The sequence below is a fragment of the Solea senegalensis genome, linkage group LG17 (genome assembly GCF_019176455.1).
Source record: "Solea senegalensis isolate Sse05_10M linkage group LG17, IFAPA_SoseM_1, whole genome shotgun sequence".
Classification (NCBI taxonomy): Eukaryota; Metazoa; Chordata; class Actinopteri; order Pleuronectiformes; family Soleidae; genus Solea; species Solea senegalensis.
The window spans coordinates 14566216-14585236 of NC_058037.1; the positions used below are offsets into that span (position 1 = coordinate 14566216).

The following is a 19021-nucleotide window of genomic DNA, read 5'->3' on the forward strand; positions in this document are numbered from 1 at the left end:
CAGGGAGGAGGAACATCAGCAACATCCTACTACATCCTCCTCACCTCTGCTGTGGATCCTGTGATCAAAGGAGGCTCATGGTCGATCACATGGCAGCAGGTGTGTAGATTCTGTCTCCTGAGCATCAGAATGGGGGAAGAACTATGATTTAATAAGTGAAACTGAATGTGGCAAAGAAACGTACTGCTGACGTACTGGGATTTTTTCTGGAGAAAACAGCCAATGCCAGAGGAGGTCAGAGGTAAATGGCTGGCAGACTGTTTCAGGATGACAGAAAGGCAACAGCAACGGTCGTTACAACCAAGGTGTGCAGAAGTCTGATTTTAAATGCACAATACTCACTTTCTACTCCCACACCACCCCCTCAACACACACTCGCACACTTTGCCACAGGCAATTACTGATGTTCATACACCACTGCTGATGTATACATACAGTATATGTTAAACAAGATAATATACTGTATATTGTTCTGTATTTGTCTTGTGATATTATATTTTAAACCATATCTTGAGTTGTCTGTATGCACAGCACTGTGTATGTGTGTGTGTGTGTCACTGCTACCACTTTATTAGGTCTTCACATGTCACATGTTTTTGGTAACAATAGTAACATTGTCAGTTTCCTCTGTGTAGATATGAACCAAGAGAAGGCAGTATTTATCCGCATTGTAGGAGCCAGTATTGAGTTAATTTAGTTTAAATGACTAATGCAGGATTCCTTGTTGCAGTGGAATACGTGAACAGTTAAAATAGTAAACTGTTGGCCTTAAGCCCCTGAGTAAACACTCCTATAAGGAATGTGGTATTGTGGACCTTTTGATGTTATTAGTATCATGGACCCTTGATACCTAGCTATGATAGTTAGAGGGATAGGTCGATATATACTAGACATTTTTTAAAAATCTGCCACCATGGCAACGTGTCCATTAGAAGCTGTGCTAAATTTTGTGATGGACTGGCGACCTATGACCTGTACCCTGCCTTTCGCTCTGTCAGCAGGGATTGGCACCAGCATCCCCTGTGACCCTCATGTGGAGGATAAAGTGGTAGAAAATGGATGGATAGATGTAGTTTTTTTCCCCCTCCACTCTTGTTCCCTCGATGTGTTGTTGACAGCTACTGTATGTGCATGTGATCCCAACACCAGTGTGGGATCAAGCAGCTGTTGTGTCATGTGTGTGACAGCAGGAAGAGGCCAGCGAGACTGTGTGAAAGTCTGTGGTGCCTGCAGCAGCTGCCGCAGTGACATTCAGCCCGGGTTCTCCTCTCCACAGCTGGATGTTTTAGTGCTTGCTGACTCGAGGGACACTGTCATCACTGGTGAATTCACGAGAAGGCCTGGGCGTGAAAGCGTGACATTGAGGACCTTGTGGTGGAGGCAGTGCCCATGAAGTGTTTGAAGACTAACACTGGAGTCTTTACAGAGGACACACACACAAAGTTCCTCTGGAGACTGTGTGTGTGACAGAGGTGACCTTGGAAAGTGATTTGGAGCTTGTACTGAGGAGGAAGTTTCTCCAAGCTACACCTTATTTACCTGGACAACATACTGAGTAACAGCTCCTCTCTGGACTCTTTAATCCCACTGTGCAGCTACACTTCCCATTGTTTCTGTTTTATCCTCAGTTCCCCATTGGGAACTGCATCACACCAGAGCTCATCATTAACATTTACTATAGGTATCGGTAGATACTGGATTTAAAATGTATAATCAGATATCGGCAAACATACCAAGATACCCCCGATATGACTAAAGATTAAAACAGTAAGATGGCCAAGTGGAAAGGCTTGCCAGTTTGAGTCTCCACCCTCCCGGGTTCTGCTGAGTGGCTGCCCACTGCTCCTAATTCTAGGAAGGTTTCTAGTAGAGAGAAGAATTTTCCCTTATTAATAAAGTATAAACAAAATAAACAGGCAGCTACCTCCTTGACTTCTACACTTGTGCTCTCATTTTTATTTTAAAACACAAATCTGAGGTAAAACACTTAGTTCACACATATCTTAAAGTGTGTGAATGGGCAGACGTGTTGGTGGAGACTCGTTGTAGTAAATACATCCGACCAATCCAAAAACAAACACATTATTACATTAACATTTAAAAAACTATTTTATACAAAGTTTTTCAGCAGCTCCCATGTCAGGTGATCAACTGACTCCAAATTAAACCAGAATTACTATCACAGGTGAACAGGACACACAAAAAATACAATATCGGAAGCCTAAAAATCCGATTTTTCAGTACCTTTTCATTTCATGTGACCTGATGACTCTCAATCACATTAGATATGATTATTATGTTTCCATGTTGTGTTGCCCTCCAACTCCAAACTGAAGCACTGCAAGAGAAAAACCAAGAAAAAAAATCAAAGACTTCTATGAGCGAGCAGGAGACTCAAAATCTACCGGTACACTTTTATTATTATTCTGGAATAGAAAAGGACATCAAAGAGAGGCTGCACTCCAGTTAGGATCTTTATGATGTTTTATTCCAGCACAAGTTTTCTGTGTTGTAAAATGGCTGTGTAGCTAGGAATTAAAGGAGTACAAAATGGAAAATTACAGACAGTTTCTAGTATAATTTGTTTAAATCCCTATTGTGTTTATTTCCTAAAACCACATCTAGGAAAACTTTTTTATTATTTCCCTGCCTTCTTTGGAAACATGATCAAAAAAATAATATTAAAAAAAAATAAAAAAAATTGAATAAGGTGAAAAGAAAAAAGAAGCTTCATTTAAAGTCACTCTCACAATGGAGGGGGGAATCTGAACGGGCCACTGGATGAAACACATTTACATGTCTGATTTCAAACATTGTCACCTACCCAGTCAGGTAGCCCTTGTTTTGAATTGAACACAGTTTCAACAAACAGTGGTGCGCACAGAGAGGGCAGGAACTACTAAAATGCACCTGCAATGCATTGGTTCATAACGACAGTCCTCTATAATCTTCCTAATTAAAGCAGGCTAAGCAAATTACACTTAATTGACCTCAAAAGCACGACACAAGTACATTCGAGAGACAACAGCTGCATCGCTGGGCGGCCCTGCCAGAGTTTTCCCTTGTAAGTGACGAGTGACTCCGTCCAAGGGGAAACTGTCGTATTTCAACCAGGACAACGATCTGTGCGGGGTTTTCCCCACCGACTCCTGATTGATTCGATTTTAAAATCTAACATTGTGTACGTTTAAAACTGGGGCCCCATGTGTGAAAACGGCGTCAGTCAAAAAGTCAGACGTTGTGGTGGCTTCAATCGTCTTCAAACACACAGACAGCTTCCTGCTCAGGAATAAAAAAAAAACAAACAAACAAACAAACAAACAAAAAGCATGATAACACTGAGAAGTGAAGGGAAAAATCCTTGCTTTCTTTCCTTTTTTTTTTACACATTCATAATCATTTGGATTAAAAATCTTTGAAATTATCCTGGACATCCAAAAAAAAAACAAGCAATGATGCACATTTTTCCTTTCCAACAATGATAAACTCTTCCTCAGCTTTGTTATGTACAAGATTTAAACATAGAATGACATGACAACAAAAGTCCATGTAATTTAAAATGAAATAAAAATCCAACCACCTGTGGGGGAGGGGGGTTAATGTTGTTGTCACTGCTGTCTGACGTCACAGAGCAAAAAAAAACAAAAAAGAAAACCACATGAGTTAATATTTATCAAAAGTTGGAGGGGGAGAGAACGACGACCACACACACTCAGTTAGGCAGGTTATGCTGTAAATTTACAGTAATGACACCGATACTTCTGTGAGCCAAAATTTCTTTTTCTCTTTTTTTTTTTGAATGCTGAACATTTTGGGGTAGCTTTTTATAAAAAGAAAGAAAAAAAAAACACCTTTTTTTTTCCTCCATGTCTTTTTTTTCCCACCACCCCCCCCAAAAACACTAAGCATATGGCTTAAATATTTGTAAAACTACATCAGTCCAATGAGGGAATAGGAGTGTCGTCTCCGTCCGTCTCAGTCTGGCTTGCTGAGATGATCCTCGACGTTTTTACTCTGCTGTGAAGCTGCACATGGCTGTGGACTCGCATGTGTCTACTTCTGTGTGAGTGTGTGTGTGTGTACATGTTAAGACGGTGAAAAACAGGTTCCATGTAAGACGGAGTCACTTTGTTGGTGACCATAAATGTAATTCTTGCCCATTCCTTTGTTTCCTTTTGTTTTCGAGTTAGAATTACGTCACCGTCTCCTCTTTCTCCGTCTGAAAAAAAACTTATCCTATGTCAAAGTGTTGCCTTCGCAGCCTTCGTCCCCTCAGGCTTTCGACAGGGTCGCCAGTGTAAACACGATCCCACCCACCCCCCCCCTTTTTTTTTTATTCCAATGAGCTCAGAAAACTGCCCCGACAAACAGCCACAAGATGAAAAAAGGAGGAGAAAACAACAACATACAAGTAACGATGGCTGCAATTGTGGTGATATGCGGGTGTGGGTGGGGGGGAATCAAAAGAAATGAAGACGAAGACCGCTACCATCATTCTGGAGCGTTTCCTGGGGCAGGGAGCAGTTAGGGCAGTATGGATCCGTAGTGCAATGAAGGCCAGAGGAGCGGCCGCCTGTGCAGCCTCAGCGTTAACAAACAGCCGCTCGTTCCGGAAGGTGTGGCCAGCTGCCTAGTCGGCGGGCTGAAAGAGAGGTCCAGTGGGCTTCATCAACTCTTGCCAGGAGGAAGAATCAGGGCAGATTTCAGACTTCTAGTCACATATATTCACTCACACACACACGCCTGCGTTCGTACGTACTGTAAAACTACAATGGCTAAAGCCTGGGACGGGGGCAAGAGGGCGAGAGTCTCGTCCAGAGCGTCATCTGGAGGAGTCCTGAGCCTCATTTTTGTTAACTTTTGAATAAAAAGTTATGTATGTGTCAGCGTCTACGTGTATGAGGACGTGTAAACATCAAAATGTGAGTGGCGACGAGCGTGGGAGATTATTCTGCTAGACCGCAGGAGTGAGCGTGTGGTGTTAGGGACGTGTGTGTGAGTTAACTATGCTTGTGACCACATACTGTTGGGGTTCCTGTAATCTGCGCGTGTTCCTTTGTCTTCATATGTTTATTGATTCCTGGTTAAGTCTCTCCGCTCCACTGTCGCAAATGTACATTCATCCTTCGTAGCGGGGCGACTGTGACACTGGGCCACACACCAACGATCCTGAGGCTTTTATATCCAGTGGTCCGTTTAAGACTCTCACATCATCAGTGCACTCAGAATAAACAGCAGTAGAGGTACTGGAGGACGTTGTACCACACGTAGCCAGAGACGAAAGCAAACGACTGGATGACGCACAGCCACACGGGGTCGAGGGTCATCTGCCGGGAAACTGCCACCTTGTGTCCCTCGAGAGGAGGGAATGATCCTGTTGAGAGATGAATAAATATAAACTTCTGAGCTTTTCTGAGGACTTCAGACTCTTCCTGGATCCAAAAGAAGCAGAGCTGCAATAAACCAGCCTCCTCTTCCAGGATCGGTAGATGGATCATGTTGGGTACTATGAATTATGTCAATAATAACAAAAACTACATGGTGGCCAGGGAAATAATTGAAATCGCTATTTGTCTCAGAAATCTGGGGAAAACTACTGTTATTCCGTGTTAAAAGCTTGACCTTCACTGATCATCATGAAGAGTGAAGTTCACCAGAGGAAAATTATACTTCTAAACTTATAAATGGCAGTAGCAGCAAAAATTCATCCTTGAATCTAAGTGAAAACGTGTGCCAAATGTGTAAGGTTTCCCTAAAAGGTATTCCTGGGTGACAGAGACCATAACCTTTGACCTTTAACACCAAATCGAAAATAGTGTGTCCAAGTGATTGTTAGTATCAGATTAGATAAGGATTTCCCTCAAGTCTGTCTTGAGATATCGCGTTCACATGAAAGAGACAGAAACATAATGCCTCCAGCCACAGCTGTCGAAAAAACTCCTTTATCATCGTTTGTACAATGGTTACAGGGTTACAGCACACTCAGTGGTGCAGCAGTGAAGTTGACGGCACGTCTCCTAGCAACACCAGTCCTCTAATAACGTTGGTCAAATATTACCATGGGGAGCACCTCGCAGAGACTCAGACAATAGTTGTGTACAAAGTCACTCCCTAGTTACTGCTAAGTGCACAACATTTACTAACTGCTGTTTGAATCAGAGTGAGTAAAACTATTTACAAATAATGAGGCTATTATTTTTCATCCAAAATTCTAATTAAAAAACAGGGGTTAAACTTGAAAACCTGTTGGAGTTAAACATATAATATAGCGTAGAAGTGCATCAGACTGTCTGAAGGAGCTACTGCATCTTTCAGCAGAATCGCCAGAGACACCACAGTACGACATTATCATGATATTGAAGTCCTGATATGTAGGTCACGATATTGAAGTCACAATATGATATTTTTACGGTAATTAAGTCACCATATTACCATGACATTTAAGTCACGGTATTATCACAATATGATATTATCTTTATATTGAAGTCGCAATATTATCACGATAGTTAGGTCACAATACGATAAAATCATGATATAAGTCTCAATATTTTATATTTTAATATTAAGTGTTTGCAAAATCATATTGCGATATACTGGCACAATGTCATAGTTTTTTCCCCCACAACTCGAAGGTTGTGGGTTCGATTACCAGCTCCATGCCGATGTGTCCTTGGGCAAGACATTTTTCATACATGACAGATGAGTGATAGGAAACACAGTACGTTTTCTTACAGTATGTAGGGAACAGTAAAGGGTTAACCACAATGTTCCCATGCTCTTTTGAAACATTGAAGCAGCACATAAATGTGTGAAATGGCTGCACTTTTGCATCATTATTGTTTACATTTCAGTTGACAGTGACTTCACCACACTGAGAGACTGACCTGTGTCGTAGAAGTGGGTCAGCAACTTTTCCTTCTCCACAAACCTCTGGTACAGCCAGTCAGTCAGGGCTTCTGCCTCCACAGGAACCTCTTTTATTGGGTACATCCTTACGGAAAAGACACAGAGAGACAGACAAGATGAAACAGAGAAAAAAAGATCTTAGAGTTTCACTCAGCAGAAACGGCCTGCATTGATTTGCTGTGGAAAGCATGCAGTCCAAAACAACCTAGGGTGTCAGCGGCGGTACCCGAGATACCAGAGTCAATTAGAGCAGTTTGTGTGTTCAAAGCAGCTTCAGTTTGTTTGGGGGATTCATTAGCTGGTGAAGTCAGCAGAGCGTCACACGGAGACAGAAGTGCTGAGGGGAGACAGTGTACAAGTCTCATAGGTCCATACAGCTGCTGCTGCAAGTGAGTTAAAGAGAAAACTGAATAGACGCCAAAATGAGAAGTCACGGCTCCAAAGACAGTGGTGGTACAGTGTGGCATTAACAAGATAACAACCAATGATTGTTTCTCTAATCAAGTTCCTTTTTTTAAAATCAACAGAACCTCAACAAATAAGGAAAGCACCAACTTTCGTGACATCTTCAAATGTTTTTGTTTTGAGTTTAATGCTTTAACCTCCCGAGCAAATCGAGTACAGAAGAAAATATTTACTACTACGAGTGTGCCGTCTGTAATATTTTTATGTTATTGTGTGTATGAGTCACTAATGGATCACAACCACTCGCTGCTGTTTGCTGCTTTTGAAGCGCTCCATGTAAACACACAGGGGACCCAAACAAGACAACAATTCCCATGATCCCACGCTGCTACCCAGCATCGTCAAACAAGGGATTTTATTTGTTTTGATTGAGAGACCCCAGTGGCAGACATTAGCAGAGCTGCAACTAACAAATGTTTCTCATAACTGGTGCATTGATCGATTATTTTCTCGATTACTTGTCTGGTCCAGAAAATGTCGATCAGTTGTTTCCCAAACCTGTGAATGATGTGAATTTAGTTTTAATGATGTCTTTGTTACATAATCAAAACAGTTTAGTAAGCCAATAATAATAATCGATTACTCGGGTAATAGTTTCAGCCCTTGAAATGACATATTCTTGCATGCATTGGAGCTTTTTTTTCCCAAAATTTTACATCTTGAATTGGTTAAAATGAAAGATTGCATTTATTAGGAAATTATCTGAAAGTATAGCTGTAATATAATTTAATTTGCACAACTGGTCATTCAAATTTCTCGTGTTTAATGGGGCAAAAGAGTCGTTTAGTAGTGGAGGAAAAAGAGGTAAGTGCTACATTGGTGCTCATCAAGGATGAGAGGAAAAGTCAAATCAAAACTCACAGTAAACACTGCGACTTAAAGGGACAGTCCTCAAAGTATAAGTGGAAGCCCAAGATCAATAAATAAAACAAGCTTTCTGATTTTTCAGCTTCTTAAATGAGAATATTCTCCAGTTTCTTTTGCTCTGTGTAACAAAGAAATCATTCAAACACAAGACATTTGAGAACATCATTATTCTCAGGTTCAGTAAATACGGATCAATATGTACTGACATTTTTGTTTAACAGATCAAACAAGTACTCCATTAATCAAGAAAATAATCGACAGATTCATTGATTATGTATTGCTTTGATATTTTAACGATCACAAGGTGAAACATGATGGTTCTGTATTGGCTGGTATAGTGAGAAAGAGCAGGAGTAGGCTTTTGCAAGCCTTCATGAAATCTGGTTTATGGCCAGAAGGGGTCTCTAGTAGGCTACACTCCCACACAGGCAGGTTCTGGTCACCTTCAAATAGAGGTTACAGTCTCCTCCCTCAGATAAGCATTTCCTCTGCACTCAACATGTACTCAATATTCCTGACCGGATAACATCCACAGTAAAAGTACATCTGTGCCTACGAGGGGAGCTCCTCTAAGAGGGCAGTAATAAGTGATACGGTATTGATTGGTCAAGTGTTCGATATATTTTAAAAAGCAATCTAGGCGGAGGCAACAGTTCTTCAGTCCAGGGAGATGTCCTCACTTTTAAAAGCTGCTTAAGAAGCGTTGCATCTTGCCATGTTGCAGGTATGAATGTACGATTGGTGATTTACAGGCACAGGTGTTCACGCTGTCACTGAAAATAACGAAGTCATATAATTGCAAAACGAGAAAATCATTAGGAGGTTCTGAATGACGCTTAACCCAGATAAAAAATCTTCCTTTGGTGCTTATCTTTGTCAGATACTGTATAATATATGACAGTAAATTGAATATTTTTTGGTTCTGGACTATTTTGTCATCATATTCTCACCCAAAAAAGTAGTTTGAATGTTGATTAATAATTAAAATACTAATAGCTTGCAATCATTAGTGGATCGGCAGAGAGAGGTGACCGATTGTTTAATAATTTATTTTAAAGCAAAAGATGTGATGCTTTACTTTGTCATAAATACAAATGCAATACAAAGGCACTCTTGCAGGAAATGGTACATGTTGTATTCTGCCATTAGTCTGACATTTTACAGACCTTGATGAATCAAGAATATGTTCAGCTGCAGGCCTAATTCAACTCAAGCATGTTCCGGGTCCCCCAAATAAAATAAAAACAGAAAATAATGAAATTAAGCACTCACAGTCAAATGCCCCCACGTTTAACCCTTTGATAATGTCATTTTCTTTTGGTACAAACGAGGGTTTACACGAGGCATCTGTCTACATGCTGGACTCATACTGAATATTACTGCAGCTACTGTCACCCCCAAAATACACTGGTTGAGGAACGGTTGTGTTGGGGAGAGGAAGTAGAAAAATAATACATCCCATTTACCATTCAGAATAAAACATTCCATTTTGAAACCACATCACATTTCACTTATATACATCACATAAAGAATCCTAGCAAGCCCACTGTACTCTGGTTTCTTCGGTTGGTAGAAATACAGCTCCGTTTGTTTTGTTTACAACATAAACAGTGTATTTCCGTGCGACTAGGACCATGAGGAAACCTATTCTCGCGGCTCCAGCTGTCCAGCCGTGCAGAAGCTGGCGGACACGAGACACGCGCAGCTGTGCGAATTTGAGCGCAGCAAATCCATTCTGCAGCCAGTGTATTTTGGGGGTCAGAGAGGACACGAGTGCAGATAGACACTGAAGCCGTCTGTATGACCAAATCAGCAACAGGCTTGGCCTGCACGGTTCAGAGGACAACACAGACTTCCGTTTGGGTTGTATATAAGTGCATATCTATTTTGGACACTTCTCCTCATTATCCAGTGGTTCACTGTGTTGGTCTGTGGCAAGTCTGGACAAGATCCTGTTAAAGTAGAGTAACTTCCATGTCCTCAGAGGCACAAACTTGTGCTAAAATTCAAAGATAAAACTGCCTAAAATCCACCACTTCCATCTGTCAAAAGATTCTAATTAAGATGACTCTTTGAAGATAAAGATTTTTTTAAAAACCAACAGCTACACACCAGTAGCTGCTCTGGCTGCCCAACACACTAGTGCTGAGCGTCTTTGGCCACCTGATCAGGTGATTAGAGGTCGAAGTGAAAGAGTTCCACGACAGCTTTTCAACCTGTGAGTACCAAGTATCTTTCGAGTCGCTGATCTGCTGAATGATCCAGACGCGGCTGACGTGGATTGGCAGGCAATAAGCAAAGTGCTTAAATACAGTATCTGTGCCTCAGTTGCTACAGTGAAACGAGAAAAGCATCAAATAGAAAAGCATCAAAGTCACAATCCAGAAAATAGTACCAGTGGTAGTTAAGCATTTTTGCTTGAATGACTCAAATAATCAACAACTTTTTTTCATTGATAATTTAACTGTACTTATATATAAATATATATATTGTGGGTACGTCAACTAGCATGATAAACTATTATAATATATTTAGTATTACTGTAAGGCTCAACAATTTTAATAAAATGATAATGGCAATAATTTAGGGTTGCAACTGATAATTAAAAGGTTGAATATTTATATTTCTCAAATAATCAATTAACTGCGGTCCATAAAATGTCCGAAAATTGTGAAAAATGTTGATTGGCATTTCCCAAATGTCAAAATGATGTTTTCAAATGTCTACAAAGCAAATTTCTAGACTTTTGATAATGATTGAATTATACGGAGCAAAGACACCAGAAAATATTCACATTTAAGCTAAATTATTTTAAAAGCTTGTTTTAATTATAAAAAAAACCCTCAAATGGATCATTAATACAGCTGACGATTAACCTTAACCTTAATTTAATAATATAATAGTAATAAATAAAGTATAGGCTCAGTAAACATTGTCTAAACATTTGAGGTCTGAGCCAAACAGACGCAAGCAGTGCTTCCCTGTTAGAGTGAAACATAATTGAAATGTTGCTCTGCAGTGTCAATATTGTGCAAAGGGGAAACAAATGTACAGACACAGTATGGCAGCATGTGCAACAGTGTACAGTAGTAGTAGACGGTGGTGGTGAGGAACTGGTGGCGATTTGCTGGCGCGGGGCCACGGCAGCGCTCTCGTTTCCAACCTAACCCACTTGGCACCGACCTGCTTGTTAACCTGACACCCTGGCACAGGGACAGACAGCTGAGAGAGAGCTGCAGTTTCTCCTGTCAATGCCCTGCAACATCCGACTCCTACTATGTCTTGACCCGTGCTACATCCTGTATACGTGGAAGTGAGGTTGCAATTTCCGTAACGGAAGATGGAAAAAGTGCAAATTCAGTGAATGGATGATAATTGCTACGCGTGTGGCTATACATTAGAAAAAGTCAAATTAGGGATATTACAAAGAGTGCTAATCAGATGCCCCTTACTACCGCTTACTTGTTTGGACCATTTAGCTCCCGAGCAGCCCCTTATTCTTGACGTACCGTTTTCCCCTCAAACGGAGAGCCTAATTAAATTTGGACTATGGCTGGAAAAGTCTGTCCACTCGACAAGCCTCTTTGGAAGGCAGCCAGTCACTGTCTGGGGAGTCTATGAAGACCTAAATCTCTCTGACTGTGAAATCTTGAAAAACAAAGAGGTGCCCTGGGAGCAAATAGAAGCAAAAAGGTCCTGCTCCTTGAGGAGATTCCGGGATGAAACTTCAAATCCAAAACTTTCTCCCCATTTTCCTCCAGAGTCACAGATTGCGCAATAAAATCAAGAATGAGAATGTTAAAAATATACAGTCGGTGCATAAAGTCATAGGGCACCACCAGCTTTTTGGTCTTTCTGTGATCACTGGAATTTGGACTGGAATGAGGTGACTGAAAGTCGGTCTTGTATGTATGTCATGCTCGAGCCTTTGTCGCAGCAGATATTTGTCAGCATGAAACAGTAGGAGCACTCTTGCTTTTGCAAGACCTGGTCGGAACAAGGGCCTTTCTGCATGGAGTGCACGGGGTGGAGTGGCTCAGTAGTTAAGGCCGCCTGTGGTTAAGACCCTGTGTGCAAAGACTTCATGATCGCAAGTTTAACTCCACCCCTGGCAGGTTGTACTCAATTCCCTTGTAAGTTGTTTTGGATAAAAGCGTCTGCTAAATTACATGTAATGTAATGTAATGAGTTTGCATGTTCTCCTTGTGTGTGCAAATGTGTTTTCTCCGGATTCTCCAGTTTCCTCCCACAGTCCAAAAACATCCAATATGGGAATTAGGTAAATTGGACGCTCTAAATTGACTGTAGGTGTGAGTGTGAGAGAGGATGGTTGTTTGTCTCTATATGTGTCCCTGTGATGGACGGGCAAACTATCCAGGGTGTAACCCGCCCATCGCCCTATGACAGGATAAAGCGGTAGAAGATGGATGGATGGATAGATGGATGAAACAATAGGACAAACACAGGTTTACCAATAGCATTAATTGTGGTTCCATTCCAGGCTTAAGAGAGCCAGGGTCGTGCTAAATACTTGACACTTCAACCTGAAGAAGCTTTCTATCTTCTGGATGTGTTCCAATAAAGTGACTGAGAGATAATTCTAGTGTATGGTCATTATAGCATCGCTGAAACAGCAAGTATAATGACTTTTGCACATCTGTATACATCTCTGCTTTCTTAGAGCTGCACTGGATCAATAATGGAGATTTCCTTCTATAATTTCATTTTTATAGTGAACGGGGATTCCTAAGTAAACCACACACCCCACCATAACTCTTAGGGGCTCGCTCTTTCTCGCAGAATGACAAGAAGTGCTTATCTGCAGTCGGAGGGAAGATGAAGAATGATTAGGAGTCCACTCGTTAATAGACCCATTTGGTTTTTCATCAGCTTCCTCTCTGACTCAAAGCCATCTGTGTTCCAGGAAAGGGTTTGGTGCAAAACAATGGACTTGACAGAACCTCAAACAAATGTAAAAATGGCTCAGTCAGAGGGGGAAAAGTTGAGAAATCCCCAAACATGTGGATTCACAAGACGACTAAAAAGGACTCTAGCTTTGACTGAAGACACTTTTTTTTTTCCATTAACTATTTTGTTAAGGTTTTTTTATACTATAATTACACATGCCGAGTCACCAACTTACTGTAACTGCAGATACTCTTACGTCAGTAAAAATAGCTGCACACATTTTCATGGCCAAGATATTAAATAACATACCCGAGCTAGTTATCACATTTCTCTGGTAATGAGCTGTCGGATTATCGCTCAGTATAACTGGTGAGGGTGTGCTGATCAAAGAATTTAGTTTGTTTAAAATTAGAAATGACTGATGGAAGCAATGAACGCCATCACATCAAGTATCCCGGTACTATTCAGATTACTTTTGAGTACTGCTTTTTTTTTTGCAGATAATCCCCACATTCTAGTTTAAGAAAGCTTAATCAACATAAAAACTCTTTAAACCCCACCCCACAGGAAAATGTGTTACACTTATGTGTTGGCACTCTCCTGACAAGGTCAGTGTTTATGCCAGAAAAGGTCCTAAAGAGGTAACACAAACTTTAGTAGGGACCAAAGCAGGAGAACACCACTGTGTGTCAGTGTTCTGTGTTTGACAAATGTTCCTGTGACTGCAGAGTCTGTTCTTCTGTACTTCATTTTCTCATCTTCAGGAATTTTAAATAAAATGTTGGAGTTTTGTGTGTGTTTCTGCATCCAGGGAAGACGTCTCAGCTACATAATCAGCCAAAGGCGGGAGTGTAGGAGCAGGACAATTACTCAAGAGGAGAAAGAGAGAGAATGTTCTCAGCCACTGTTAATGTGCGAAGAGGAGAAACAGCATTTGTGTCTTGAGGTTCTAACTCTCACTCAACCAAAACAATTACAATTGTTTTTTCTGTAGGTTTGGCTGGAGCACTGATGGCGATGAAGTTGGTTTACAAAGAGCAGACCACTGCCGGATCTGAGAGCCTATGTGTGCAACACCCAACTTGAAAACAAACTTCATCTGTCAACAACCATTTCAGTTCGAGAGTCATTACATGGGGGTCCTAATAGCGCATGTTTTGGTGAGTAATCAACATGATAAAATCATGTACAGAGTTCCAGCAAAAGAGGCACTTAAATAAGTAAAAATAGGCACATAATTTGTGTTAGCAGCGCTACAAGCTGTTAGCGACCATGTCTGTCTGAGTCCTTTTAAGTAGTATTCTCTTTCAGACCTAAAATGTTAGGTCAAAAATGAATCATTTAATTCAGTCAAGAAGACTATTTTGGCTGAAGTTAAGTACTGAGCAAACATTACCAGGTCCTGTTTATCTCCACAGAAGCTCACTTTCACCTTGTCACTGTGACCTTATGCCCCGGACAGAGCTGCTATTGTAGTTAGAGCAGTTTAGCAGTCTGGCATGGGAGCATCGACCTGTTATCACCATCAGTTCAGGGGTCATATGTGGCGAGGGGGAAAAAAAACTGTAATAGTTCACATGGTTTGAACTGACGTCGCGTCCTGTATTCATATTTAAAGTCAATTAAACTATTACTTCACTTTTACACCTGAAAGTTCCATTCCCCATTAAACATGTGTTTAACTAATTTCTAGAGCAGAGTTTTCTGCAATGCTAAAAGAGCCAGAAATCAATGTAGAGAAACATAAACACTGACACAGAAGCAGTATCTAAATACTGATCCAGTATTTAATATGGATCAGTCACAGCTGACACTCACCATGATTAAAAGTCAGAATCGGGCCTGAAATCCACCCAGCATATCAGGCGAGTGCATCCCCACAATGAAGTAGAATTATGAATCAATCTTTTCACTAAACTATTCATAATAAGTCTGCCAAAAATGATATGCTAAATATTATTTGTTGTTGCAGACACAGATGCTGAATATTTTTTTACACAAGTTAGTATAAATTAAAAACTCATTAAAATATTCTCAGTTCACTGCAAATCAACTAGACAAATGATTTAATGAGACTGGGCTTATTAAGTGGTAAAGACGGCACTCGCGAGTGTAGCGTTTGATTAGACTCAGTAACTAGAATTGTTAAATCATTTTTATTGTATTCACATTTTCAACGTTTTGCTCCTTCTTACCATATTGCGTTTTTGCGCATCATTATTTATTTTACGGCTTTACTAATTCTTTGTAGTTTAATCAATTATTTATTTCCATGTGCATTCGACTGAAACTTCTCTGTGTACTTGTGTTGCTTAAATATCAGCCATTCTTTCACCTGTTAAGCCCTTTGAATTGCACAAACCTGTATGAAAGCTGCTATCCAAATAGAGTCAGAGTCAACAGAATTTTATCCAAACACGAGACATGTATTTGTAATGTAGGACATTTACAAGGCTGCATTATTATACTGAAAGTGACAATCTGAACACAGTATACCATATTGTTGCACATCGTGATAAAACGCGCTTAAAATAAGTAAATTGTGGTGAATTTCTATAATTGTGATAACCATCTCTCCAGTGTTTTTCAAACCTGGAAATTATGATGTATATCAAATGTCTTGCTTTGTTCATAAACCAAAACGATTCAGTCTTAATGATTTCTTTGTTATGTGGAGCAAAGAAACCAGAAAGTATTCACATGTAAGAAGCTGAAAAATGAAAAGAAAACACTCAAACTGATTAATGGATTATCAAAATAGTTGCTATTTACGTTACACCTGTTGAACTTTTTTCAGTCACTGCAATAATATCAAATTGCAATTATTTTGGTAAGTATACTTGTGATGGGAAATGTTTATATCATCCCATGCCTTCCTGGGGTTGACTGTAACTGTACTGTGAAGATCCTTAGCTTTGGAATAAAAAAATCTTTCTACACTTTCATTATCCCCAAACACCAACCTCTAATTACCAAAGCACACATTACACTCACTGGTAAAACACCAATGTGTGTGATATTGATCCTGGGGTGAGATGTTGAAGGAACCTCAATAAATGCAAATTGGTTACAGGAGAAAAAAAAGGAAGGTAAGAAATGTAGCATCTGATGTACATACTTAAAGCAACTTTTTAAACAAAAAGAAAATGCCTCGGATATCGCAAGAAAAGGACTGTGTGCATCTGCAAGCTCAACAATTTTGTGTCTAGGAAGGGAAGGGGAAAAAAACAAAACAAAAACAGGTGAGCGAGCATGCACGTGATGACCAGGCAGACTGTGAGACCATTTATCACGTCACCTTTCAGATATTTTCAAAACAGCAGAAACGCACACAGCAGCAGAAACAGTGAGAAGAATGTGCATTATAAAAGAAAAAGGAAAAAAAAGGATTTCAACGTATTTAACACCCACCACTGAACTAACCCTCGCCTGTCCTCTGTACACCCACCTAGCTCTCCCATCTGCCATTCACAGAGGGCTTATGATGCCACAGCCTGGGAGGCTGAGATTATGTGGAGTGAGGGCAGGAGACAGCGGGGGAGGGTGAAGCCAAGGGGTGAGGACAGAAAGAGGAAAGGTAGGGGGATTAAAAGGAAAAAAATATATATATTGCAGCAAGCTCAATGTGGATTCATCTAGAATATTACTCAATACTCAGCAGCGGACTGTTTTGAAAAGTCAGGCTGAGGCACAATATTATCTACACCGTCTTGTAAAATGTGAGCACGGGGGAAGACGATGTTTGTCAACTATAGAGGTCGGTCGGTTGTGTTTAAGCCTCCAAAACACCAAGATGACGGCAATGACTTCCTGTTACATCAGACCACAGAGTCCGCAGCCCATGACCAGGTTTCTAACACCTATGTTCAGAGCCTGTGAGTGCGAGGGAGGCAACAACTAGGTCAGGAGTCTATATTTTTAAATAAAATCAGAAGCTTCTCAATAATTAAAAAAAAATAAAAAATACATAATTTTTATTCTAAGCTAGTGAGTAAATTCCTTTTGCTATTCTCCTGCTTGTGGGTCAAGGTGGTGGATGCTAAAATGAAGAGACACCACTGTGAAATCAATGAATTACTAAGCTGAGCAGTCTGAACAGGGTTGAACAGTACACAATGACAAATAAAGCTTTCTGTCCATCTATTTCATCTTTTACCCGACAAAAAGCTCCAACTTTGCAAAGGCCTTCACTGCAGATGCAAATTGTCAATAAAAGTCGACAGATGACACTCAATTTGCTGTCATAGCCCTTACACTGAATGGTTGATAACAATTAATGTCATGATTTTTATTAGTTTTTTTAGGCCTAGTTAATTAATTTCTGCTCAAAAAGGTCTGATTTATGTTTGCCGGCTTCACTGCTATTATTGATGATGTAAATGATGAATGCTTAGCTGAACCTGTGTGACAATACCGACTGATTTTGTTCATGCTTGTTCACCTTTTTTATAATGTCTTTTGATTACACCCAGCAGCCACTTTATAAGTTATAACTGTTCAACTGCTTGTTAACACAAATCTCTGATCAGCCAATATCAGGGACAACCCCATAAAGTTCAAATTGAGCATCAGACTGGCGAAGAGAGGTGATTTCCTCACTGTGGGACAAATAAAGGACTATCTTTAAGAGACTGGTTGTTGAAGCCCAAGTATTTAAGACTGTGATGATTTACAGGGATTTTCAGGTGCATCTATCATTAGGGATTACATAGTTTTGTAAGGCAAAAGTAACTCACAACAGTAACTCAAATAACTAATTGTTATAACAAAGTTTTGCAGATGCACAACACATTGAACCAAGTCACTTTGTTAGGTGTCCTTTGTACCTAATAAAGTGGTGGGTGAGCGTATTTGTAGGAAGGCTGGTGTGGGAAGAACGCACTCACTAGAACAAAAAGTGTCCTCGACCAAAACAGGAGAAACGGTGCGATTGGACGGTTCACTAGTCTAACCACCTCTTCTATCAGCATAGTATTGCTTCCTCCAGTGTTCCCTTGATGAGCAGGCAGTCTAATCCTTTGGATGACTCTTCACCTGCATCAGCAGAGGCCTTACTCGTCCATGATCGGCATTGTCTGCACAGTTGGGACAAAAGGAACAGCTGTGCCTTAAGCTTGGCTGGGTGTCTCCCCTGCATGTCGCCAGGATGCAGAGTCGATGGCTGATTAGAGAGTCCCAGAAGTGGGGTGGGACTACTGACTCCTCTGCTCGCCTAATTACAGACTTAATGAGTCTTGAGCTTTAGTCCAAGCGGGCGGAGAAGCCTCCAGAGAGAAAGAGAGGTGGGCAAGCCAGGGTTCATCAATCACCTTTTACTTTGCCCTCCCCAACCCAGTACACGGACACGTGCACACCAACTGGGAAGTAGTTGTGGGGTTCGAGGGGAACATTAAGGGTCAAGGCGACTTCTACCCAACGACTTCTGCTTGAACTTGAATACAACCCTAATGCTCTACCCTGTTGAGACAATGCACAGGGAACCACAGAAAATCTAATAACTGGCCCACCTTCATCATATCTTCAAGTTGATAAATTATAAGCAGAGGGGAACCTGGATCACACAGGGAGCAGAACAACATGGAAGCACAACGCCTTTGCTTTGCATACTAGCAGGGTGATATTCTTATATCCTAATGTAAGACACTGATTGTGAATAATGCAGCTTTGTAAATGCTGATCACTTCTCAGCTTTTAGACAGTAGTCACCTCTGTTGAGGAGTGGAGACCTTTGCCTTTCAGTGGCTTTAGTTCAGCTGGTCAAGGGTTGGGGTGCCCCTGAGCAAGTACCCAACCCCCACTGCTCATACACTCAGTTTGTGTGTTCACTGTTGGTGTGTAACAGGGATGGGTTAAAAAGAAATCACTAGCTACGTGT

At 40.7% G+C, this 19021-nt stretch overlaps 1 protein-coding gene across 2 annotated transcripts in view; it reads right to left on the reverse strand.

Moving 5' to 3' along the window:
* Nucleotides 1-2466: 2466 nt before the first annotated feature.
* lpgat1 (lysophosphatidylglycerol acyltransferase 1) overlaps nt 2467-19021 on the reverse strand; it is a 41947-nt gene continuing 25392 nt past the window's right edge. For both annotated transcript variants that reach the window (XM_044049159.1, XM_044049160.1), the window contains exons 7-8: nt 6885-6991; nt 2467-5374 (exon numbers count right to left, since the gene is read on the reverse strand). In XM_044049159.1, the coding sequence (XP_043905094.1) occupies nt 5223-5374; nt 6885-6991 (259 nt within the window). In that variant the 3' untranslated portion in view covers nt 2467-5222. The remainder of the gene's footprint in view (nt 5375-6884; nt 6992-19021) is intronic.